The sequence below is a fragment of the Lepidochelys kempii genome, chromosome 7, assembly GCF_965140265.1.
Source record: "Lepidochelys kempii isolate rLepKem1 chromosome 7, rLepKem1.hap2, whole genome shotgun sequence".
Lineage (NCBI taxonomy): Eukaryota > Metazoa > Chordata > Testudines > Cheloniidae > Lepidochelys > Lepidochelys kempii.
This window is the reverse complement of record NC_133262.1, coordinates 789,606-814,852: the sequence shown is the minus strand read 5'-3', so window position 1 is coordinate 814,852 and position 25,247 is coordinate 789,606. Positions and strand designations below refer to the sequence as shown.

At 65.2% G+C, this 25,247-nt stretch overlaps 1 protein-coding gene across 2 annotated transcripts in view; it reads right to left on the bottom strand.

The window, feature by feature from the left end:
* Nucleotides 1-3,861: 3,861 nt before the first annotated feature.
* Nucleotides 3,862-25,247, bottom strand: part of CPNE9 (copine family member 9) — a 45,152-nt gene continuing 23,766 nt past the window's right edge. Inside the window, exons 6-20 of one of the 2 annotated variants that reach the window (XM_073350800.1) lie at nt 24,214-24,290; nt 18,425-18,488; nt 17,991-18,094; nt 17,764-17,868; nt 16,910-16,951; nt 15,888-15,963; nt 15,454-15,507; nt 14,120-14,181; nt 13,489-13,535; nt 12,139-12,320; nt 11,594-11,721; nt 11,056-11,158; nt 10,119-10,176; nt 4,797-4,870; nt 3,862-4,350 (exon numbers count right to left, since the gene is read on the bottom strand). In XM_073350800.1, coding sequence (XP_073206901.1) covers nt 4,198-4,350; nt 4,797-4,870; nt 10,119-10,176; nt 11,056-11,158; nt 11,594-11,721; nt 12,139-12,320; nt 13,489-13,535; nt 14,120-14,181; nt 15,454-15,507; nt 15,888-15,963; nt 16,910-16,951; nt 17,764-17,868; nt 17,991-18,094; nt 18,425-18,488; nt 24,214-24,290 — 1,329 coding nt within the window. In that variant the 3' untranslated portion in view covers nt 3,862-4,197. Of the gene's footprint in view, nt 4,351-4,796; nt 4,871-8,869; nt 9,019-10,118; nt 10,177-11,055; nt 11,159-11,593; nt 11,722-12,138; nt 12,321-13,488; nt 13,536-14,119; nt 14,182-15,453; nt 15,508-15,887; nt 15,964-16,909; nt 16,952-17,763; nt 17,869-17,990; nt 18,095-18,424; nt 18,489-24,213; nt 24,291-25,247 lie in introns of those variants that run through there. The other variant, XM_073350801.1, reaches the window with a different exon arrangement.

The following is a 25,247-nucleotide window of genomic DNA, read 5'->3' as shown; positions in this document are numbered from 1 at the left end:
TGGGGGTCGGCGGGGGGGATGGGGGGGGGAATGCAGGGAGGGCTGTGGGGGGTCGGAAGGGGGGATGGGGGGCTGTGGGGGATGGGGAGGAGAATGCAGGGAGGGCTGTGGGGGGTCGGCGGGGGGCTGTGGGGGATGGGGAGGGGAATGCAGGGAGGGCTGTGGGGGTCGGCAGGGGGGATGGGGGTCTGTGGGGGGCTGTGGGGAATGCAGGGAGGGCTGTGGGGGGTCGGAAGGGGGGATGGGGGGCTGTGGGGGATGGGGAGGAGAATGCAGGGAGGGCTGTGGGGGGTCGGCGGGGGGCTGTGGGGGATGGGGAGGGGAATGCAGGGAGGGCTGTGGGGGGTCGGCAGGGGGGATGGGGGGCTGTGGGGGGTCGGCGGGGGGCTGTGGGTAATGCAGGGAGGGCTGTGGGGGGTCGGAAGGGGGGATGGGGGGCTGTGGGGGATGGGGAGGGGAATGCAGGGAGGGCTGTGGGGGGTCGGAAGGGGGGATGGGGGGCTGTGGGGGATGGGGAGGAGAATGCAGGGAGGGATGGGGGGGGTCGGCAGGGGGGATGGGGGGCTGTGGGGGATGCAGGGAGGGCTGTGGGGGTCGGCGGGGGGGATGGGGAGGGGAATGCAGGGAGGGCTGTGGGGGGTCGGAAGGGGGGATGGGGGGCTGTGGGGGATGGGGAGGAGAATGCAGGGAGGGCTGTGGGGGGTCGGCGGGGGGCTGTGGGGGATGGGGAGGGGAATGCAGGGAGGGCTGTGGGGGTCGGCAGGGGGGATGGGGGTCTGTGGGGGGCTGTGGGGAATGCAGGGAGGGCTGTGGGGGGTCGGAAGGGGGGATGGGGGGCTGTGGGGGATGGGGAGGGGAATGCAGGGAGGGCTGTGGGGGGTCGGAAGGGGGGATGGGGGGCTGTGGGGGATGGGGAGGAGAATGCAGGGAGGGCTGTGGGGGGTCGGCAGGGGGGATGGGGGGCTGTGGGGGGGTCGGCGGGGGGCTGTGGGGAATGCAGGGAGGGCTGTGGGGGTTGGCAGGGGGGATGGGGAGGAGAATGCAGGGAGGGCTGTGGGGGGTCGGCGGGGGGGATGGGGGGGTTGTGGGGGTTGTGGGGGGTTGGTAGGGGAATGCTGTGGGGGGATGGTAGGGGTGCCATGAAAAATGCATTTTGGGGCCGCTTTGCTGGTAGGTTTCTCCTGAAATGGGCCATGGTGGGTGGAGCCCCGTGGGGAGCAGGCCTGCCCTGTGCTGGGCCGGGCCTGCCCACCCCTGGGGCCGGGTAGGTGATGTTGTTGCTCCTGGAACCTGTGTGCTCCTCTCTGCCAGTCGCTTTGCCTGGTTATTCTGGGCTGGGCCTGGTGCCTGGGCTGGGGACAGGAAATGCCCCATGTGACACCCGCCTGACCCTGTTCTTCATTGATTCCAAGGCCAGAAGGGTTCCTGGTGATCCCCGAGTCTGACCCCTGTGTAACACAGGCCAGAGACCTGCCCCCCTCCGTAACCCCGAGAGCAGAGCTGTTAGAAAACAGCCACTCCTGGTTTAAACCCTGTGGGGCATGGAGAATCACCAGGCCCCAGGGAAGTTGTTAGAAGGATTAATTACTCCTCCTCTCAAACCAGGGGGTGTGGAATGATCCAGACCTAATGCAGGAGTTTCCACACCGAGTCCCCCCCCCCCCAAAAAAAACGAACCCCCTCCCAATGGCCCTGGCCCTGGGAATTGAGTGCAAGAGGCAGTGGGTGGAGCCCTCCACTGAGATTCCTGGCTCTGCTGCTGGGTGGCCTTGGGCAAGTCCCTGCCCCTCCCACCCCCTGTCTATCTAGATGCTGAGCTCTTCGGAGCCAAGCTTGACTATCAATGTTCATCTTGTGATGCTTTCTGGTGGGGTGGGGGTCTGTCCCACGCCCGGCACAGTGGGGCCCTGATCTCTGCTGGGCGGGCAGGATGCTGTACAGGTCTGGTTTGCACTGTGGGGCCCTGATCTTGGGGGGTGGGGGTCTGTGCAGCAGGTGGTATAATGACGCCTGAGTTCTGTCAGGGGGAGGGGAGGCTGGGGGCTGTGCAGAGCCCGGCACAGTGGGGCCTGATCTCAGGCATAGCCATAACATGAAATGCATTCAAGGCTTAGCAGAGAGGCAGGCCTGCTAGCAGCATGCTTCATCTATAATAGACTCCCCCGCCCCTCCAGCCCCCAGAGCTGTGAGGCACCCAGGAGTAAAGTCGTATCGGAGACCCTAAAGCCAGCAGCTCAAGCTCCGATTACGATGAGGAGCAGAGCAAGAACAGGCCTGTTCCTAGACTCTGGAGTTTGTCTACATCTGTGCAAAGGTGACCTGGGAGTTGGGGGAGAGGGGAGGATGGAGGTGGGCCCAGAGCAGCTCCCTCCATGCTGCAGTGCTAGAACCCACCCAGGGGATCAGTGCTTCCTGCAGGGCGCAGCTGGGCTCCAGGCGTCTGTGAAGGCAGGTGGTTCCGGATGCTCCCCACCTACAGTTGAGCAGTGAGATCTGGAGGGGCTGCTGCCACAGGCCTGGGCTGGTGCTGTCTTGGCCCTGAGTGCTCTGTGTCCCAGGACTGGCCATGATCTTTCAGGTGGGGTGAGCCTGCGTGGGTTCGCAGCATAGCTAACAGGTTGCTGGGCGTGCAGAGGTGCTTTGGCCACACATGCCCACGCTGGTGAACGGCCCTCAATGCTCGTTTAGAGAGAAGTTAACACAAGGGACATTGCTCTTGGCTGGCAGAAGTCTCACCAAGCTGTCCTGGTGACCAGGGACTGGCTAGGATGCAGCCTGCACTGACCTGCTACGGGTAGATCACTAAACCCTTTACTGCTAAACTACTTCCTTAGCTGTAGGCTGTGCCAGCCACATAATGCCTCATGGCACGGCAGCACACGAGCGCCCAGCACAGAACCCCCCAGGGGCAGCGGTGGTACTGTGTCGTGGCCCTTCCCTGCCCCCTACCGCACCATCACGGCATGCCCCGCCTGTCACCTGGGAGTGTTTGCACTAAAGTGTGTGTGGCGGGGGGGATGCGGCAGTCCCTTAACTGGGGCAGCTGCTTGGCCCATCCAGAGCAGGAGGGCAGGCCAGCTCCATAGCTGCCTGCCATGATCTGCCCTGAACAGAGCTGGGCTCCCCAGCAGGGACCACAGAGCCCAGCCGAGGCTGGCAGAGTTGCCCTGATTGATCGGAATAGGGACTGGCACCCACCCCCAAAAGCTGCAGGGTCTGTTTGAAGAAATGGCCTCGGCTAGGGTGTGCTCACAAATCATGGGCTGGCTCCCTGGCACGTGCCCAAGGCCCCATTAGCCCTGCCCCCAGCTTGTCCCTCTGCCCGGCTCAGGCTGAAGAGCCTGGGGCAGGGGGGTGTCTGGGGCTCGATTTGGCCAGTCCCTGGCAACCATTGAGCCAGGGATTTCCTGGGCGAGTGCTCGGCGTGAAGGAGCTGGTGGCCCAGTCGCCCTGTGCCCTCACCCACGGTCCCCAGGGGAGATGGTGGGTGGGAGCCCCAGACAGGTTTGGAGGGGGGCAACCCACTGGCCGAGCCGTGCAGCATGGAGCCTGCTGCCCATGATCAGCAGGTGCCTGAAGAACAGCAGCCCCTGCCCGCAGCTCCATGTGGCAGGGCCCTGGGACCAGGTGCAGGCAGCTCTCACACCCCACTGCCATCTCAGGCCCAGGCCTGGCTCTGCCGGGGACACTGCCATGGCCTGGGCAAGGACCCAGGAGGAAGCCCTGAGTCCCAGCTGGGGGCACTAGCCTGACGCTGCCGTGTCAGCAGGGAGCAGTGTGGGGGCTGGCAGGAGAACAAGCCTGCGGGGCCTGAGCCAAGGCTGCCCCGAGCCCCAGCACAACACAGGCACGGGGCACCAGGGCGCCTATAAAGCTTTATTGTTAGCGTCTGGACAGAGCAGGGCTCCGCGCCCCTTACTGGGCTGGGGGGCTGACGAGACACTGCTGAACACCTCTGACCTCACCGTGCTCCCAGGCCCCTGGGCTGCCTGCAGCTGGCAGGGAAGGGAGCCCAGCCACGGGAAGGGCCGTTCGTGGGGCAGCTGCCCTCCTGGCCGACGGAGGCGCAGTCCCAGCCCCGCGGGGCCGAGCCAGCCTCCGGGGGCTGCATCCAGGGGGCGACAGCCAGCCCGGCTCTGGTGGATGCATGCTGGAGGGGTGCGGTCTGTGTCTGGCTTGGGCAGCACACAGGAGGAGCTACTGTGGGTCGGTAGGGCGGGGCTTGATGTCGTGACTCTTCATGTAGGAGAGCAGCTGCTCGGGGATCTCGGCCAGCACATCCTTGGCCAGGCGCGCCATGCTCAGCACCTGGTTCCCGGAGCGATCCACGTAATCCCGGAACGGCACGAACTGCAACACGAGACAGGCAGTGCTGGGCCCCGAGCACCCCGCTGCAGCCAACAGGGGGGCAGTGCTGGGCCCCCCAAGCACCCTGCTGCAGCTACCAGCAAGGCAGTGCTGGGCCCCCAAGGGACAGGGCAGTGCAGGGCTCCCTCCCAGGGGACTGGCCTAGGGAGTGGGAGCTCCGGAGCCATGCCCTCAGTCCTGGGCCACGTTCTCAGGTAAGCGACATCACACCCTGGCTCGAGGGAGAGACAATACAGCAGGTGCCGCCCTCCTGCCCCATCCCCATCGCAGGCCAAGGGCACTGTGTGAGGGTCAGAGACGGGGGCTGCATGCATGCCGAGGGGCCCGAGGTCCTTCCCCAGCCCTTGTGCCCCTCTCTACTGTGCCGTCCTGAGGGCCATGCTGGGTCGGGGGCAGCCCAGGGGGTGCTGGGGGTGGGCACGAGTTACCTGCACGATGTCCCGCTCTGCATAGCGCCCCCTGGAGGAGACCCGCACGTCATCTCCATCCAGTTCTTCCATGGCTGGGGATGGGGACTCCAGTCAACATTTACAAGCTGTCACCATCGCATCCCCCCACCAGCCTCTCATGCCTCCCCCCCACACCCGTCCCCATGGGGCTGGGCTGGGCTACCCCAGTGCTGTGACGTGGGGGCGCTGCCTCCCCCACCTCCCCGGGTGCTCTGTGCATCTGGCCCTGCTGCCAGCTTTTCCTGCCCTCACAGCAGACACATAGTGCCCTCGGACTCTGACTCCCCCACCCCCGCAGCACCCCTGGACTCCAAACACCCTGCAGCACCCTCAGACTCTGACACCCCCACCGCCCTACAGCGCACTCGGACTCTGACACATCCCCCGCACAGCAACCTCAGACTCCGACACCCCCACCCCTGCAGCGCCCTCGGACTCCGACACCCCCCACACACCCCTGCAGTGCCCTCGGACTCCGACACCCCCCACACACCCCTGCAGTGCCCTCGGACTCCGACCCTCCACCCATCAGAGGAGACCTGCCCAGCTGAGCCAGTGCCCTGTGAGCAGCCTTGAGCCATGGCTAGCGCTGGATGCTGTGACGAAGTGGGACTGTTCTTAATGGTTCCTCTGAATAGTGTGGGGGTGCCTCAGTTTCCCCTATGCAGTTCTTAAGTATCTAGGTGGTGGGATAGGGGTGTATGATCCTTGCAGAGCCCTAGAGGGCAGGTGTGTGCAGGGGTCTGGACACAGAGAATGGCCGACACCCTGTTTCCTGGCAACTGGTGGCCTGGGCCCTTCCCCCCTGCAAGGTGAGAGCTAAAGGGTTGGAGAACAAAGGAATCAGGTGACCTTCTGGCCTGGAAAAGGGACAAAGCCCAGAGGAGGAGGAGGGGCTGGAAGGAGTTTCATTTTGGGGCTGGCTAGGACATGGAGTGAAGGGCAGACATGGTTGTCTAGCTCACTGCCCCCCAAAATGGACCCAGCTGAGGGGTCCTGTTCTCTGCACCTGCAAACTCTGTTTTAGACCATGTTCCTGTCGTCTAATAAACCTCTGTTTTAGTGGCTGGCTGAGAGTCACGTCTGACTGTGGAGTTGGGGGGCAGGACCCTCTGGCTTCCCCAAGACCCCGCCTGGGCGGACTCGCTGTGGGAAGCGCACGGAGGGGCAGAGGATGCTGAATTCTCCGAGGTCAGACCCAGGAAGGGGGAAGCCAGGTGAGCTGTGTGTCCTGCAGACAGGCTGCTCCCAGAGAGGAGACTGCCCCAGAGTCCTGCCTGGCTTCATGGGGAGCAGTTCCAGAGCATTGCCCGGGGACTCCGTAACAACTGGTGGCAGAGGTGGGATCTATTGCACTCTGTGGACTGCGCTTCCTGCAGTAAGTGACTGGGAAGCAGTAAAACGAAGGGGGATTGACGGGGACCAGGCGTGCTGAAGATTCAGAGAGAGACGGTTTCAGGGGGTGGTTAACTCCTGGGAGTGTGTGAGCAGCGAGAAGGACTTTTGCAGGAATAGGGTCCCCTGGGGGATTGCAGTGAGCAGTCCCAGGGGCGGAGGAGTCTGCAGCTCAACCCTGGCAAAGAGGTGGTGACCTCGAGAAGGGCACGCTAGGGGTTCTCCCTGGAGACCGTGGGAAGCTGAGAGCACACAGGCCTGTGAGTCCACAGCAACCTGGGAAGAGCGGAGTGATGGCCTGTCACCGTCTGCTGAAGAAGGACATTGTAACCCTGTGCAGAAAGAGAGGGTTGAGCATTGGAAAGTTCACCAAGGCACAGTTAATCGTGCAGCTGGAGGAGGATGACCGCTCTAAGGAACAGATTCCTGACCCCAACTGGGGCTATAGCAGGATCTGGGAGCAGCTGGAGTGGGAGCCAGGCACTCCCAAGACTCCTGTCCCCGACCCGACGAGGGTGTTCATGATCGGGTTTCCCATTGGGGGAATCAGAAACAGATGGGACTGGAGCTGAGTCTGAGAGAGCAAGAGGACTGTGAGAGACAGAAAGAGCTGCAGAAGCAGCAGCAGCATGAACTGGCGGTGGGGGGGCGGAGAGACCTAGGGGACCTCCCCGGGGTGAGTGGGGATAGACCCCGGGGGGCCAGTTCCGCAGGGAACCTCGAGACTAAATTGCTGCCCCTGGTTAAGGGGGGGTGCTGTGGATGCCCACCTCACTGCCTTTGAGAAGGCTGGAGATTTGAACCAAGGTGACCCTGCGGAAAAGCCCTGGTGTCTAGCTCCCTTGCTGGGTCCCAAGGTCATAGACTCTTATCAGCCAGATGGGTGGGGAGGTGGACAGGCTCCCACTCCTGACCCCAACCTATATGTCTGTGTGGAGTTTCCTTGGGCCAGGCCCCTCGGACCCTCAGTGGGAGCGTAAGGGGATGGTCAATGGGGAGACATTCCTGGGGTGGCAAGATCCTGGATCAGAGAGAACTGGTGTCAGGCCCTGGGTGGTGCAGTCTCAGATGCTGAGGGGCTGTGTGAGCTGTGTGAGGGTCCCAGGGATGAAGGCCCTCACCCTGCCTATGGCCCACATCCCTGTGCAGACACAGGAGGGGTCGGGCTGGCTGGCTGGCTGTTGGGGTGCTCCAGGATACCAGCTGCGAGACCCTGTTGTGGGGTGACTGTGTCTCTTTGGGACAGGATCCAGGCCTTGCTCCTGTAACTGCTGAGGGTTTTGAATTTGAATCCAGGGAACCAATCGGCAGAGAGGGAAATGGTCAGTGAAAATGCATATGACCTGGCTGGCAGCAGGGAGGAGCTGCTAGGCTCAGGATATCTGCCTGCCTGTAACCAGACCCCTGGGGCTGGGTGGGACAGAGAGATGCTCCCCGCCCCCTTGCACACCGGAGAGGGGGCTCACGCTGGCTCTGATGCAGTGAGGAAAGCAGCGAGCTCGCTGCCTGCCCCCACTGGGACAGCAAGGGCAGCGCTGAGCACAGTGGGAGCTGAGACCCCAGCTGGGGGCGGGGAGACACAGGGGGCAGGGGATCTGTGGGGAGTGGCAAGGTGGTGGGTAAGGAAAGTTTGGATGAGCCTAGGCAGCCTTGTGAGCTGATGGCTGTGTCTAGTCAGCAGGATGGGAAGGCAAGGAGAGTGGAAGATGAGTGTCCCTGAACCTTACCTGTTAGCTGGGTGGAGAATTGTGACAGTGAAGGAAATGTGTCTGTCAGGGGTATTGACTTGCCTATGGAGGGAGCTACCCTGATCTCCAAGCAGTTGTCTGTGACCAGCCTTGTGTGCTGGGACAAGGGGAGAGAGGTCCCAACCTGTGTGTCTGGTAAAGGAGAAAGTGTGTCCGGCTCTTCTTGGTCTGTGGAGCAGACAGCAGGGGCCTTTCAGCCTGTGATGGTTGAGGGTCGTGAAGTTGTCTCAGAGTTGGTTCTGGATTCAGCTAAAGCCCAGGAAGGGAATGGCCCTAAGTTTGTGTCTGCTCGGGAGAATGGCCCTGTAACTAGGTCGCATCCAGTTAGTGTCTATGTAAAATCCCAGAGACCAGACAATTCTGGTGCTTGTATTTTGCCTGTTGCTAGTGTGTGGCTGGGAAAGGGTGGAGCAACTCTGTCTAATCAGGGTGAGATCCTAGCCAGGGCACAAGGAGAGCAGGAAGGTGATGTGATTGTGTTACCTACTGAGGGTGTGGAAACCTGTAGCAAGAAGGAAAAGATTTCTGAGCTTGTGTGTGGCAAAGGGAAGGAGAATGCTTCTGACCTGTTATCTAGGAAGTCTATAAGTTTGCCTGAAAGGGGATTGTGTAGGAATCCACCGGATGGGCCAAAGGTAATTCTGGATGTAAGGGAGACCCAGAAAGAGTCTGTTGTTGCTCAGGAAAGTGTTCCTCTAGAGCAAGCCCTAGGTAAAGAGGGTAAGAGCAGAATTTCTGGGAGGGGTGAATTGTTGCATAGAAAAGTCCCAGGGAAAGGAATCCTCATGGAGTCTTTGCAAGCAGTTTACTGCAACTGAAGGGTGTGAAAGTGATTTAATCAAGAAAGTTTCAGTTCCTAACGGCCAGAAATTTTCTGTTGTGAATAGAAAAGGAGTACTTGTGGCACCTTAGAGACTAACCAATTTATTTGAGCATAAGCTTTCGTGAGCTACAGGACACGGCTGTTACTCTGAAATCTGTTGTGAATGGATCCACTGACTTTTCTGTTGAAAGACCCAGTGTGGATAGCTTTGAGAAGGTCTCAGATGGAGTGAAAGCTGTTAAGAAAGTTAAACAGTCCTATAACCAAGTGGCTGTGTTTGGCCAGCTTGTTGGGGAGAAGACCCAATCCCAGTTTGACCCCCTGGGACTTTGGGGTGGCCAAAGGGCACAGGCCACATAAACCTTCCCACATGCGGCCTGCGAGTGCTATCGACCACCCCCAACCTAAGGGAGGGCATGAAACTGGAAGGGCCTGGTGTAACTCCTACCAAGGAATGGGAGAGATGCTGGGGCATCCATGGGAATGTTGGTGGCTTCGAACTTCCCCAGGTCACCGGGTAAAGTGACCCCGCTCAGTTCGATCTCGAAGGGGAGAGAGATGTGACGAAGTGGGACTGTTCTTAATGTTTCCTCTGAATAGTGTGGGGGTGCCTCAGTTTCCCCTATGCAGTTCTTAAGTATCTAGGGGGTGGGATAAGGGTGTATGATCACTGCAGAGCCCTAGAGGGCAGGTGTGGGCAGGGGTCTGGACACAGAGGATGGCTGACACCCCGTTTCCTGGCAACTGATGGCCTGGCCCTTCCCCCCTGCAAAGTGAGAGCTAAAGGGTTGGAGAACAAAGGAGTCAGGTGACCTCCTGGCCCGGGGAAACGAACAAAGCCCAGAGGAGGAGGGGCTGGAGGGAGTTTTAGTTTGGGTCTGGCTGGAGACATGGAGTGAAGGGCAGATGTGGTTGTCTGGCTCACTGCCCCCCAAAATGGACCCAGCTGAGGGGTCCGGTTCTCTACACCTGCAAACTCTGTTTTAGACCATGTTCCTGTCGTCTAATAAACCTCTGTTTTACTGGCTGGCTGAGAGTCATGTCTGACTGCAGAGTTGGGGTGCAGGACCCTCTGGCTTCCCCAGGAGCCCCGCATGAGCGGACTCGCTGTGGGAAGCGCACGGAGGGGCAGAGGATGCTGAATGCTCCGAGGTCAGACCCAGGAAGGGGGAAGCCGGGTGAGCTGTGTGTCCTGCAGACAGGTTGCTCCCAGAGAGGAGACTTCCCCAGAGTCCTGCCTGGCTTCATGGGGAGCAGTTCCAGAGCATCGCCCAGGGACTCAGTGACAGATGGTCAGAACTGCACACCCACAATGGCCCTGGCCACCGAACTTACCATCAAACTCCGCCGGGCCCACTCCCACGATGATGATGGACATGGGCAGGGCAGAGGCCTGCAGGGCAAAGGAGAGAGTTACTGTCAGCCTGGGGCCTGACACCTGTGGCTCCTCCATGCCTCGCCAGCCTGGGCCCCCTGCTGTTCCCAGGGCTGACACAGAGCTCAGATGGCACAGGTAAAGCGTGGGTATCCCAGCCAGTATCCCTTCACTCCAGGGCCTTGCTGCCCAGGGAATGGAGCCCTCAGGCCAAGTCAGCCTGGCCCCGGAGCTGCGGCACTAGCCTCACCCCAGAGGTGGCGGTGCGAAGGTGGGGGAATTGGGCTAAGGGGGGAACAGCACAAGGGGGACGGCCGGGGGAAGGAATAGTGTGCGGAGGGCGGGGGGAGTAGCGTGCAGGGTGCAGAGGGGGGCAGGTGGAAATAGTGCGCGGGGGGGGGAATAGCAAGCGGGGAACGGCTAGGGGTGGGCGGGAATAGCACGCAGGAGCCGCCCAGGGGGAGGGAATGGGGGTGGGGGGATAATAGCGGGATGGCCGGTGGAAATAGCGCGCAGGGACAGCTGAGGGGGAGGGAATGGGGTGGGGGAAAGCGTGCGGGGGGCCAGGGCGGGAATAGCATGCAGGAGCTGCCCAGGGGGGAGGGAATGGGGAGTGGCCGGGCTGGGGGGGGGATAGCATGCAGGAGCTGCCTGGGGGGTGATACTGTATAGGGATTGGGTGAGGGGGGGCCAGGTCAGATCAGCCTCACGTGAATGAGACTCTGCCACCCTGGGCAGCGCTGAGCTTGGGAGACCCAGGCCCGTGGGAGGGCGCTGAGTCAAACCACCAGATGCTGGCTCCAGCCCGGTTCCCCTACGTGGGCTCCCTTGCCTGCAGCGGGACCGGGCTCCCCCCCCCACCCCCGCACTGCCCCTGCCCCCGCCCACCCCACTCACGTTGACGATGGCCTCCTTGGTCTGGAGCATGTCGGAGATGACGCCATCAGTGACGATGAGCAGGATGTAGTACTGAGATCCATCTGTCACCTGGGCAGCCGAACTAGGGCACAATGCAGAGGCAGGGGACTCGTGCCAGCCCCACTCTGCCCCCCACGGGGCAGTTTGCTAGAACTTCCCCCTTTCTCCGCCAGCCAGGTGTGGCTCCTGGGGGCCATGCTGGCGGCTGCACCACCTGGCTGCCCCTCAGGGTGCCCAGCCACAGCCCCACAGAGCCCATGGCTCCTCAAACGCCTGCCCAGCCCAGCCCTGGAGCTCAGCTCTCAGGCCTGGCCATGCCTACTGCTTCCTAGCCTAGCCCACAGCTGCTGGGCTCCAAGCTCTGAGTGGCCCCCCTTCCCCGCAGCCAGCGCCGGGCCCCAAGCTCTGAGCCAGAGCCTCCACCCCACCCCCTGCAGCCAGCGCCGGGCTGCAGGGCTCTGGGGCACAGGAGGGCACCCTCCCTGTGTGCCCGTGGCCCAGCCTCTGCCCCACTCACCAGGCCACCTGGTTGATGACAGGGGCAAAGTTGGTGGGCCCGTACAGCTGCACCGTGCGCAGGCTCTGGAAGTAGGACTCCAGGACGCCATCGATCCCCACACAGCTCGGGTTCTCCACGTCGCTGTTCTAGCAGGGGAGAAAGTCAGGAAGGCTGGGCTCAGCGCTGGGGCAAGGCCCTGGGTGTGCACGCGCTGGAGACAGCCATAGGGCTGGGCCCTCTCCAGAGCTCTGCACCCAGAGGGCTCTCCCCACAGGAGCCTGCAGCCAGCGGATCAGCCAGGACAGACCCATGGGATCGCCAGACCATTCCCAGAGCCGGCGCAGAGCTTGAAGGCCTAGCGGGGTTCCCTGGAGCCTGCCCTCCTGCGTGCTGCCCTATCCCATTCCAAAATGCCCCATGCTGCCCCATCTCCTCCCGGCTCGGCCTGCATGGTGGGAGCAGCAGTCAGGACCCAGGGCAACACCACTGCTGGGAGTCACCTCCCATCCCACCTGGCCCTGGGCTGGTGTGGGGCTGGCAGAGGCCCTGGCACTGCCTCCTACCAGGGGGAACTGATGGGAAATGCTGCCGTCGGGTGGGACCTTGGCACCAAAGCCGTACGCGGGGAAGAGCTTGTCGCTGTCGTAGTCCTGGATGATCTCGCCGACGGCCTTCAGTGCCATGGCGTAGGCGCTCAGCTGGTATGGGCTCACGTAGTGCAGGGAGGTGGGCTGCGACGGGACCCCTGCCGGGCACACACAGCACCCACCTCAGCCTGAGCTGTGCTCCCCGGTCCCTGGCCCTGCCCCATCCGCCCTGGGCCCCTCGCTCCTACCCAATCCACCCCGGCTCCTCCCTCCCCCCATCTTCTTCAGGCCCCTCCCGTCCCTGCCTCCCACAGGGTCCCTCTGCCCCCATATCCTCCCCAGGCCCCGTTTCCCAGGACCCCCATGTGACGAAGTGGGAATGTTCTTAATGTTCTCTCTGAATACTGTGTGGGTGCCTCAGTTTCCCCATGGCATTTCTTAAGTCTCTAGGTGGGGGGATAAGGGGGTGTGATTGTGGCAGAGCCCTAGAGGGCCAGCGTGATGGTGTCTGCACAGAGAATAGCCGACACCCTGTCCCCTGGCGACTGATGGCCTGGGCCCCTCCTCTGCAAAGGGGCCGACTGAAGGGGTTGGAAAACAAAGAGATCAGGTGGCCTCCTGGCCCGGGAAAGAGACAAAGGCCAGAGGAGGGGTGGGAGAGTTTCAGTTTGGAGCTGGCTGGGGAAATGGAGGGAGGCCAGAGGGGGCTCTGGCTCCCTGCCCCCCAAGACGGACCTGACTGATGGGTCCTGTTCTCTGCACCTACAAGCTCTGTGTTAGACCATGTTCCTGTCGTCTAATAAACCTCTGTTTTACTGGCTGGCTGAGAGTCCCGTCTGACTGCAGAGCTGGGGGGCAGGACCCTCTGGCTTCCCCAGGACCCCGCCTGAGTGGACTCGCTGTGGGAAGCGCAGGGAGGGGCAGAGGAGGCTGAATGCTCCGAGGTCAGACCCAGGAAGGTGGAAACCGGGTGAGCTGTGTGTCCTGCAGACAGGCTGCTCCCAGAGAGGAGACTTCCCCAGAGTCCTGCCTGGCTTCATAGGGAGCAGTTCCAGAGCATTGCCCGGGGACTCCGTGACACCCCATCACCTTGCCCCTCTGATCCCCGTTTGAGGAAACCCTGTGGCAGACCCCCAGAGTCTGGGAGGCGGGTAGCTGGGACTGGGGCGAGAATGGGCTGGAGAGCAGCTCCCTGGAGGCAGAACCCCCAGGCCCTTGCCGTGAGATGGGTGGAGGAGGAAGGAGCTTGAGGAAGGACCCAGGGCTGAGCTGTCCCTCGGTTTCCGTGGGAGGCACCTGGGCCCAGCCCGTGCAAGGGGCACTTACCGTTGGAGGCCGTGAAATCGATGGCGACCGTGAAATTCAGCTGTGTCCTGCGGGGGCAGGAGAGGAGAGTGAGAGAGCACTCCCCCAGCCCCCCAACGACCTGTTCCCAGCTCCCCTCACTCCACCCTGCTCCCCCAGCCCCCCAATGATGCGTTCCCAGCTCCCCTCCCGCTGTCCTGCTTCCCCAGCCCCCCAACACATTCCCAGATCCCCTCCCCCCACCCCATCCCCCTCCCATCTCCCAAACCTGCTCCCCCAAACTCCCCTCACACCAGCCTCCCCTTCCCAGCCCCTGCAGACCCCTGCCACCCCTCCCCGCAACACCAGCAGCATCGGTTCCCTCTCCTGCTCTCCACCAGCTCTTCCCACCTCCCGCTGTCCCCTGCCCCCTCAGAGGCCAGGGCCCGTCTCCCCGGCCCAGGGGCTGCTGCCAGCATCGGGTGCACGACTCCCTTGGGTCTTCGCGCGGGAGGCTGGGCCAGGGTCATGGGGGCAGGGTGGGCAGATGCAGCCCATGTGGAAGGGGGGGGCGCAGGGTGAGGAACAAACCCCAAAGGGGCTGAGGAGTGCAGAGGTTTGAACAGAACTGCCTGGGGGGCCATGCCGGGGGGGTCCCTGGGCACCTGCTCACCCGCCTCGGATGTAATCCACAAAGGTGAACTCGGACTCCACGGCGAAGGAAAGAAGGGTCACCTGCCGGAGACAGAATGTCAGAGACCCCCGAGACAGGTCCTCCCCTCCCCACTGACAGACCCCCAAGACAGACCCCCCCCCCCACAGACACAGACCACCGAGACAGGTCCCCCAGAAAGACCCCCGAGACAGGGCCCCCCCCGACAGACCCCCCCTTCTCCCCAGAGACAGACCCCCCCCAAGACAGGCCCCCACTCTCCCCAGAGTCAGACCCCCCTGAGATAGGCCCACCCAGAGTCAGACCCCTGAGACGGGGCCCCCCTCTCCCCAGAGCCAGGCTGTGAGGGAGTAGGGAGTGTTACCCGGGAATGCTGCGTGGCACTTTTACAGGTTACTGTCTGCATTGGTACGAGATGGTGGTGGGATGTCAGGGGGTGACTTCACTGCGGGGAGATACCTGAGCAGGTAACCTGAGCCAGGAGGGGGTCGGGGCCAGGTGACACCTTCTGCCCGGAACCGGTCAAAGGCTGGAGGAGGGGCAGGGGGTGGGTGGGTGAGGCTGCTGGAGGGGGTTTCAATTTGCAGTTGGCTGGGGAGAACCCAGGTCTGGGCTCCCCTCTGCCCCCCAAGAAGGACCTGACTGAGGGGTCCTGTTCTCTGTACCTACAAGCTCTGTTTGGGACTGTGTTCCTGTCGGCTAATAAACCTTCTGTTCTACTGCCTGGCTGAGAGTCACGGTGAATCGCAGGAAGTGGGGGGTGCAGGGCCCTGACTCCCCCCCACTCAGTGACACAGGCCCCCCCCAAGACAGGTCCCCCCAGAGTCAGACCCCACTGAGACAGGCCCTCCCAGGGTCAGACCCCTGAGACAGGGTCCCCCTCTCCCCAGAGTCAAACCCCCCAAGACAGGGCCCCCTCTCCCCAGAGACAGGCCCCTAGAGAGATATCTAGAGACACTTATTGGAAACAGAATGTCAGAGACCCCAACCAGAGACACCCCACAACAGCCTCGCTCTCCCCAGGACAGACCCCCCACAACAGACCTCTGCCCCTCCACATAGAGACCCCCCAAATACCCTCTGTCTCCCCAGAGACCCCCCCAAAGAAATCCTCCCCCACTCCGCAGGGAGACAGAGCTGGAGAAACCCCTCTTCTGTCCCCCCCAGGACAGACTGAGGCTGCAGGGCAGGCGCAGGGCTAGTCGGAGCTGAAGGAAGGGAGCCGTGGGGTGCATCACCAAGGGGGCAGGGGGCAAAGAGGGAGCCGGGGGCTCTGCCTGGTCGCGGCGGGGTGGGGGCACATTCCCTCAGGGGCCCCGGCAGGTTTCACGCACCGTTCCGGAGTTGATGTATTTCTTCTTCTTGCATTTCTTCTTTGGATTTAACACCTGATGGAAGCAGAGGAACAGTTCAGGAACCCCAACATCAGCACCTCCCCTGGCTGTTCCTGACAGCCCCCCCTCCGGCTGCCAGTCCCCCTGGCAGTTCCTGACAGCCCCCCTGGCCACCAGCACCCCCCCACCCCGGCCATCATACTCTGTGAGTTAAATTCCTGAGCCCAGAATCTCGCCTGGATTCTAACCCTGCAGCAAACTCCACAAGAATGAGGCCCCCGCAAAAGCCACCCGAACCGGCAAACGCCCGCCAGCCCAGAGCTGCCCACTGGGAGAACAACTCCATGCCCCAGAGCTGGCCCAGGCCCCCAGCCCCAGTGGGGCTGAGCCAGGCATGGGGGGAACCAGGAGAGCTGGGCAGCAGCAGGCCTCACCTCATAGACAGTGAACTGGCTCTGAGCGCGGGAAAGCTCCCGGTAGCTTGTGGCAAACTCCCCGATGAAATCGTGGCTGTGGGCCAGAGAGCACAAGGCAGGTGTCAGTGGGCAGCACAGATGCTCACTCAGCCTGTCGTGGAGGGAGAGGGCGTGGGGGGCCTCGGCCACTATAACCTGGCACACCAGGGGCAGAGCCTGCAAGACAGCCCCCTGCTCCGACCTCTCCATCCCACTCCCCTTCCAGAACCAGAGATAGAACCCAGGAGTCCTGGATCCCAGCCCCCCGCTCTAACCGCTAGAGCCCACTCCCCTCCCAGGAGAGCCCACACACCTGCTGGGTGTGTGCTGTCCCATCTTGTGGCCCTGAGACCACTTGGAGATTAATGAGTCTGCTCCAGCCTTAACTAAGGGCTGTGTAGCTTTCAGCTCATCCCTTTAGCTCCGGGGGTTTGTCGCCACTCACAGGGAGAGAACCCAGGAGTCCTGGCTCCCAGCCCCACCCCCCTGATCCAACCCACTAGACCCCATTCCACTCCCAGGACTGGGATAGAACCCAGGAGTCCTGGCTCCCAGCCCAGTGCCCACTAGCCCTTGCTCCCTCACAGGCAGGGCAGAAAGGGGGTGGCTGGAGGACGAGAGAAGGGGCAGCCCTGGGGCCCAGACACAGGAGCCTTCCAGCAGGCAGCCCCAGCAGGGCGGAGAGGTGGGGCCCAGCAGGTAGGGGCAGGAACCCAGCCAGGCCAAGGGCTGCTCCCGCTGGCTCTGGACAGACTCAGGGACTGGCTCCCTGGGCCCCAGAGCATGGAGGCCGGCGGAGATCCGCCGGCTGCAGGGTGGCCAGGAGAGCAGTGGCATGGATACAGCCCAGGGTGAGCCCAGGGTGAGCCCAGGGAGAGCCCAGGGAGAGCGAGGGGGAGGGGGTTCTGGCCAGGGCAGGCCCAGGGATCAGGCCTAAGGCCAGGCCATGGCTGGACGGGGTGGGGGCGGGCACTGGGGACATGCTAGCAGCCTGATCCCACCTTCCATCCCGGTCCCAGTCGTACACGTCTATCTTCACCGTCCTGAAATACAAGTGCGGGTAGCAGGTTAGCAAGCACCCAGGATGGGCCCGGAGAGCCCCACGGGGCCTGGCACCCCACGCTCCCCCATCCCCGCCCCCGTTCCCCTGCTGGGGCCCCGCTCCCCCATCCCCGCCCCCGTTCCCCTGCTGGGGCCCCGCTTCCCCGTCCCCGCCCCCGTTCCCCTGCTGGGGCCCTGCTCCCCCATCCCCGTCTCCGTTCCCCTGCTGGGGCCCCGCTTCCCCGTCCCCGCCCCCGTTCCCCTGCTGGGGCCCCGCTCCCCCATCCCCGCCCCCGCCCCCGCCCCCGTTCCCCTGCTGGGGCCCCGCTCCCCCGTCCCCGCCCCCGTTCCCCTGCTGGGGCCCTGCTCCCTCATTCCCACCCCCACTGGGCCCCCATTCCCCCGTCACCACTCCCGGGCCCCCGCTCCTGCATCCCCTCCCCCACTCCTCTGCTGGGGCCCTGCTCCCCCATCCCTGCCTCCACCAGGGATCCACTCCCCTGACCTCACCCCCAGGGCCCCACTCCCTCATCCCTGCCACCCTGCTGGGGCTCCACTCCCCCATCCCTGCCCCTGGGGCCCCACTTCCCCATCTGCTCCCCCGCTTTGGCCCTGCTCCCCGCTCCCCTCCTCCCCCAGGCCAAGCCATGCCAGAGAGCTGCCCCTCCTGCCCCACACAGGACTGGCTCAGAGAGCTGCCCCTCCCCACAGGGCCTGCTGGGCCAGGGAGTTTGCGTGTCTGGGATCTGCTCGCTCTGGCTCTGTGCTTGCAGCCCCCCCCCCCCCATGGCGGGACACGTGTCTAGCTCCTGACCTGTCATAGTCCCCGTTGCACAAGGCTCGCACGGGGATGGAGAATGGCTGCCACACCGGGTTGAGTGTGTTTTTCACCACTTCTGTCTTGTGGCAAATTGTGAACCTGGAGGCGGCACCAGAGAAGTGGGGCTGAGGGCAGGCACTAGCCGGCAGGAGCCCACCCCAGCTGCCCCCCGCTGGGCGCCCGCCCATGCAGAGTGGGGCGTCAGACGGCCCCAAACGTACGTGCCGTCCTCGTTGCTGCGGTAGAAGACAAGGAAGGGGTCGGATTTCCCGAAGAAGTCCTTCTTGTCCAGCTTGTTGGCGCAGAGCTGCATGGTGACAATGTCCTGAAAGAAACGGACTCCGTCAAGGCAGGGGTCAGGATCCAGGCAGGGGGTGGGTGGTGAGGGGCAGCTGCCGACGCGGGCAGGCGGCTCGTTCAGAGCCTGTAGGGAAGGCCCTACCGGACCTGGGCCAGCCCACTGACCTGGGGAGAGCAGCGCCCCACCCAGCCCCATGCCTTCTCCACACGCACACCCCTTCGGCCCCCCCAGCACAGCCCCCCAGGTACACATGCCTCAGCCCTCCCCTGCCCCCAGCGCCCCTCAGCGTCCCGTGGGTCCCGCAGCCAGCCTGGAGCGTGGGCAGCGTGGCCAGGCCAGCGGAGACGCACTCACCCGGCAGTTGCTGAGCTCCTCAGCCGACAGCAGGATGGTCCCACACTTCTTCCCTGGGACCCCCCTGGGACAAGAAACACCCCGTTAGGCCGGCAGGAGTGGACGGCAGGCAGCCCAGGGCGTGGCTGCAAGGGGTTTGGCTGCTCTCCCCGCCACGTCCTGTCTGCCCGATTTCAGCCCACTGAAGGGCCCAAGCCAATGGCCAGAGCAGAGCACTCTCCCAGCAGGGGGCGCTGTGGGGGCAGGGCAGGATGATGGCGGGGCAGGGAAAGCTCCCAGCAGGGGGTGCTGGGGGGGGCAGGGCAGGCACCGGATGTGGGGGGGCTCCCAGCAGGGGGTGCAGGGCAGGCACCAGATGTGGGGGGCTCCCAGCAGGGGGCGCTGGGGGGGGCAGGGCAGGCACCGGATGTGGGGGGCTCCCAGCAGGGGGTGCAGGGCAGGCACCAGATGTGGGGGGCTCCCAGCAGGGGGCGCTGGGGGGGGCGGGGCAGGCACTGGATGTGGGGGGGCTCCCAGCAGGGGGTGCTGTGGGGGGGGCTCCCAGCAGGGGGTGCAGGGCAGGCACCAGATGTGGGGGGCTCCCAGCAGGGGGCGCTAGGGGGGCGGGGCAGGCACCGGATGTGGGGGGGCTCCCAGCAGGGGGTGCAGGGCAGGCACCAGATGTGGGGGGCTCCCAGCAGGGGGCGCTGGGGGGGGCAGGGCAGGCACCGGATGTGGGGGGGCTCCCAGCAGGGGGTGCAGGGCAGGCACCGGATGTGGGGGGCTCCCAGCATGGGGTGCTGTGGGGGGCGGGGCAGGGCGCTGGCTGGGGGCGGGGAGCTGACTCAGCGACAGGTGTGGTGGGTGGCGGGTGGGACGCTGGCTGGCTGGGAAGATGGTGGTGCTGAGGAATCGCTGACCTCGGAGCCCAGGGCCCTGCCGTCGCTCGCCCGCACTGCTAGGCAGGCTGCTGGCTGCAGTGGGAGCCATGGCTCATGTGGGGCAGCAGGCAGGGGGCGCTGGTGTCTCCCTGGCCCTCTACGCTGGGCACTTCCCAGCCACACTGTCCCTGGGAGAAGCTGGAGTGTGGCTGGCCGCCCCCGGCCAGGCTCGGCAGAGCCAGACTGCGCAGCTCCTTGCACTGTGTGTGGCTTGTACACCCCTCCCCTGGGCACCAGGGCCTGAGCCTGAGCCGGGTCACGGCCCCCTGCGCCAGGACCTGCAGATTTCAGGGCGGGTTTGCTTGGCACATCCCCACTGCCCTCAGGAGGGAGAGCACGTGCTCTGCCGGCCGCGGGGACCCCTTCCCTCGGGGAGCTGCACCCCCACAGGGAACTGAGCCCATGGGGACTGGCTGCCCCTCCAAGCCGCCTTTCTGCCAGCAGGCAGGGCCAGGAGCCTTGGGGGCAGGGCAGGATGGTCCCTGGGGCTGCGGGACGTTGTTGGGGGTCCCCCCCTCAGCCCAGCCTCCCCCAGCTACCCCCTGAAGAAGTTGTCTCACTCCCTTCCTGGACCTGTGTCTGAGTGCGGCTGGCCCTGCTGCTCCAGGCTCCATGAAAGGCCTGCCCAGCCCCAGCCCCCCATGTGCACCCTGGCATGGGCCTGGCGGGTTCAGGGGCCTTTCCCCTCTGGGGGACACGGGCTCTGACCTGGCTCCAGGGCAGGGCCTGGCTGGCTCTAGGGGAGAAGTATGTGGCGGGCAGGGACTGGCTGGCTGGGGGCAGTATGTGGGGGATGGGGGCACTGGCTGGCTGGCTGGGGTCAGTATGTGGGGGACGGGGGAACTGGCTGGCTGGCTGGGGGTCAGTATGGGAGGGACGGGGGGACTGGCTGGCTGGCTGGGGGCAGTATGTGGGGGACGGGGGGACTGGCTGGCTGGGGGCAGTATGTGGGGGACGGGGGGACTGGCTGGCTGGCTGGGGGCAGTATGTGGGGGACGGGGGGACTGGCTGGGGGCAGTATGTGGGGGACGGGGGGACTGGCTGGCTGGCTGGGGGCAGTATGTGGGGGACGGGGGGACTGGCTGGCTGGGGGCAGTATGTGGGGGACGGGGGGACTGGCTGGCTGGCTGGGGGCAGTATGTGGGGGACGGGGGGACTGGCTGGCTGGGGGCAGTATGTGGGGGATGGGGGCACTGGCTGGCTGGCTGGGGTCAGTATGTGGGGGACGGGGGGCTGGCTGGCTGGCTGGGGGCAGTATGTGGGGGACGGGGGGACTGGCTGGCTGGCTGGGGGCAGTATGTGGGGGACGGGGGGACTGGCTGGCTGGGGGCAGTATGTGGGGGACGGGGGGACTGGCTGGCTGGCTGGGGGCAGTATGTGGGGGACGGGGGGACTGGCTGGGGGCAGTATGTGGGGGACGGGGGGACTGGCTGGCTGGCTGGGGGCAGTATGTGGGGGACGGGGGGACTGGCTGGCTGGGGGCAGTATGTGGGGGACGGGGGGCTGGCTGGCTGGCTGGGGGCAGTATGTGGGGGACGGGGGGCTGGCTGGCTGGGGGCAGTATGTGGGGGACGGGGGGACTGGCTGGCTGGCTGGGGGCAGTATGTGGGGGACGGGGGGACTGGCTGGCTGGGGGCAGTATGTGGGGGACGGGGGGACTGGCTGGCTGGCTGGGGGCAGTATGTGGGGGACGGGGGACTGGCTGGCTGGCTGGGGGCAGTATGTGGGGGACGGGGGACTGGCTGGCTGGCTGGGGGCAGTATGTGGGGGACGGGAGGACTGGCTGGCTGGGGGCAGTATGTGGGGGACGGGAGGACTGGCTGGCTGGGGGCAGTATGTGGGGGACGGGGGGACTGGCTGGCTGGGGGCAGTATGTGGGGGACGGGGGGACTGGCTGGCTGGCTGGGGGCAGTATGTGGGGGACGGGGGACTGGCTGGCTGGCTGGGGGCAGTATGTGGGGGACGGGGGGACTGGCTGGCTGGGGGCAGTATGTGGAGGACGGGGGGACTGGCTGGCTGGCTGGGGGCAGTATGTGGGTGACGGGGGGCTGGCTGGCTGGGGGCAGTATGTGGGGGACGGGGGACTGGCTGGCTGGCTGGGGGCAGTATGTGGGGGACGGGGGGACTGGCTGGGGGCAGTATGTGGGGGACGGGGGGACTGGCTGGCTGGCTGGGGGCAGTATGTGGGGGACGGGGGGCTGGCTGGCTGGCTGGGGGCAGTATGTGGGGGACGGGGGGCTGGCTGGCTGGCTGGGGGCAGTATGTGGGGGACGGGGGGACTGGCTGGCTGGCTGGGGGCAGTATGTGGGGGATGGGGGGACTGGCTGGCTGGGGGCAGTATGTGGGGGACGGGGGGACTGGCTGGCTGGCTGGGGGCAGTATGTGGGGGATGGGAGGACTGGCTGGCTGGGGGCAGTATGTGGGGGACGGGAGGACTGGCTGGCTGGCTGGGGGCAGTATGTGGGGGACGGGGGGACTGGCTGGCTGGGGGCAGTATGTGGGGGACGGGGGACTGGCTGGCTGGCTGGGGGCAGTATGTGGGGGACGGGGGGCTGGCTGGGGGCAGTATGTGGGGGACGGGAGGACTGGCTGGCTGGGGGCAGTATGTGGGGGACGGGGGGCTGGCTGGCTGGCTGGGGGCAGTATGTGGAGGACGGGGGGACTGGCTGGCTGGCTGGGGGCAGTATGTGGGGGACGGGGGGCTGGCTGGCTGGCTGGGGGCAGTATGTGGGGGACGGGGGGACTGGCTGGCTGGCTGGGGGCAGTATGTGGGGGACGGGGGGCTGGCTGGCTGGCTGGGGGCAGTATGTGGGGGACGGGGGGGCTGGCTGGCTGGCTGGGGGCAGTATGTGGGGGATGGGGGGACTGGCTGGGGGCAGTATGTGGGGGACGGGAGGACTGGCTGGCTGGGGGCAGTATGTGGGGGATGGGAGGACTGGCTGGCTGGGGGCAGTATGTGGGGGACGGGGGACTGGCTGGCTGGCTGGGGGCAGTATGTGGGGGACGGGGGGACTGGCTGGCTGGCTGGGGGCAGTATGTGGGGGACGGGGGGACTGGCTGGCTGGCTGGGGGCAGTATGTGGGGGACGGGGGGACTGGCTGGCTGGCTGGGGGCAGTATGTGGGGGACGGGGGGCTGGCTGGCTGGCTGGGGGCAGTATGTGGGGGACGGGGGGCTGGCTGGCTGGGGGCAGTATGTGGGGGACGGGGGGACTGGCTGGCTGGCTGGGGGCAGTATGTGGGGGACGGGGGGACTGGCTGGGGGCAGTATGTGGGGGACGGGGGGACTGGCTGGCTGGCTGGGGGCAGTATGTGGGGGACGGGAGGACTGGCTGGCTGGCTGGGGGCAGTATGTGGGGGACGGGAGGACTGGCTGGCTGGGGGCAGTATGTGGGGGACGGGGGGACTGGCTGGCTGGGGGCAGTATGTGGGGGACGGGGGGACTGGCTGGCTGGCTGGGGGCAGTATGTGGGGGACGGGGGGCTGGCTGGCTGGGGGCAGTATGTGGGGGACGGGGGGCTGGCTGGCTGGCTGGGGGCAGTATGTGGGGGACGGGGGGCTGGCTGGCTGGGGGCAGTATGTGGGGGACGGGGGGCTGGCTGGCTGGCTGGGGGCAGTATGTGGGGGACGGGGGGCTGGCTGGCTGGGGGCAGTATGTGGGGGACGGGGGACTGGCTGGCTGGCTGGGGGCAGTATGTGGGGGACGGGGGACTGGCTGGCTGGCTGGGGGCAGTATGTGGGGGACGGGGGGACTGGCTGGCTGGCTGGGGGCAGTATGTGGGGGACGGGGGGCTGGCTGGCTGGCTGGGGGCAGTATGTGGGGGACGGGGGGCTGGCTGGCTGGCTGGGGGCAGTATGTGGGGGACGGGGGGACTGGCTGGGGGCAGTATGTGGGGGACGGGAGGACTGGCTGGCTGGCTGGGGGCAGTATGTGGGGGACGGGAGGACTGGCTGGCTGGGGGCAGTATGTGGGGGACGGGGGGACTGGCTGGCTGGCTGGGGGCAGTATGTGGGGGACGGGGGGACTGGCTGGGGGCAGTATGTGGGGGACGGGAGGACTGGCTGGCTGGCTGGGGGCAGTATGTGGGGGACGGGAGGACTGGCTGGCTGGGGGCAGTATGTGGGGGACGGGGGGCTGGCTGGCTGGGGGCAGTATGTGGGGGACGGGAGGACTGGCTGGCTGGCTGGGGGCAGTATGTGGGGGACGGGGGGCTGGCTGGCTGGGGGCAGTATGTGGGGGACGGGGGGCTGGCTGGCTGGCTGGGGGCAGTATGTGGGGGACGGGGGGCTGGCTGGCTGGGGGCAGTATGTGGGGGACGGGGGGACTGGCTGGCTGGCTGGGGGCAGTATGTGGGGGACGGGGGGACTGGCTGGGGGCAGTATGTGGGGGACGGGAGGACTGGCTGGCTGGCTGGGGGCAGTATGTGGGGGACGGGAGGACTGGCTGGCTGGGGGCAGTATGTGGGGGACGGGAGGACTGGCTGGCTGGGGGCAGTATGTGGGGGACGGGGGGACTGGCTGGCTGGCTGGGGGCAGTATGTGGGGGACGGGGGGACTGGCTGGGGGCAGTATGTGGGGGACGGGGGGCTGGCTGGCTGGGGGCAGTATGTGGGGGACGGGGGGACTGGCTGGCTGGGGGCAGTATGTGGGGGACGGGGGGACTGGCTGGCTGGGGGCAGTATGTGGAGGACGGGGGGACTGGCTGGCTGGCTGGGGGCAGTATGTGGGGGACGGGAGGACTGGCTGGCTGGGGGCAGTATGTGGGGGACGGGGGGCTGGCTGGCTGGGGGCAGTATGTGGAGGTATAGGAACTCCAGCTCCAGGCCCTCCCCCCGCATGGAGCCCCCAGGGGCAGGTGAAGGGAGGCTCACGTGAGGGGTCTCTCCAAGCGGCTCCGCTGGGATCCGATCACTTCGCCCAGCGCCACGAACGCCTGGCCCAGAAAGTCCTGCCAACAAGGCTCGCTAGTTAGGGCACACAGAGCACTGTTCTTGCCTGCAGGTGGGGAAGGCAGCCCATGGCGTGCCTCCAGCCCCCACCCCGGGGTGCCTCCAGGGCAGGACATCTCAGATCCCCCCACACCCCATCCCAGGGTGCCCCCACAGCAGGGAAGGTCAGAACCCAGCAACCCCCATATGAAATGATGGGGTCAAAATGAGCTGGGACCACTCGAGAGAGATCTCATAGAATCCTAGAATATCAGGGCTGGAAGAGACCTCAGGAGGTCATTGTGACGAAGTGGGACTGTTCTTAATGTTTCCTCTGAATAGTGTGCGGGTGCCTCAGTTTCCCCTGTGCAGTTCTTAAGTATCTAGGGGGTGGAGTAAGGGTGTATGATCATTGCAGAGCCCTAGAGGGCAGGTGTGTGCAGGGGTCTGGACACAGACAATGGCCGACACCCTGTTTCCTGGCAACTGATGGCCTGGGCCCTTCCCCCCTGCAAGGTGAGAGCTAAAGGGTTGGAGAACAAAGGAATCCGGTGACCTCCTGTCCTGGGAAAGGGACAAAGCCCAGGGGAGGAGGGGCTGGGGGGAGTTTCAGTTTGGGGCTGGCCGGGACATGGAGTGAAGGGCAGACGGGGTTGTCTGGCTCACTGCCCCCCATAATGGACCCAGCTGAGGGGTCCTGTTCTCTGCACCTACAAGCTCTGTGTTAGACCATGTTCCTGTCGTCTAATAACCTTGGTTTTACTGGCTGGCTGAGAGTCCCGTCTGACTGCGGAGTTGGGGGGCAGGACCCTATGGCTGCCCCAGGACCCTGCCTGAGTGGACTCGCTGTGGGAAGCGCACGGAGGGGCAGAGGAGGCTGAATGCTCCGAGGTCAGACCCAGGAAGGGGGAAGCCGGGTGAGCTGCTTGTCCTGCAGACAGGTTGCTCCCAGAGAGGAGACTGCCCCAGAGTCCTGC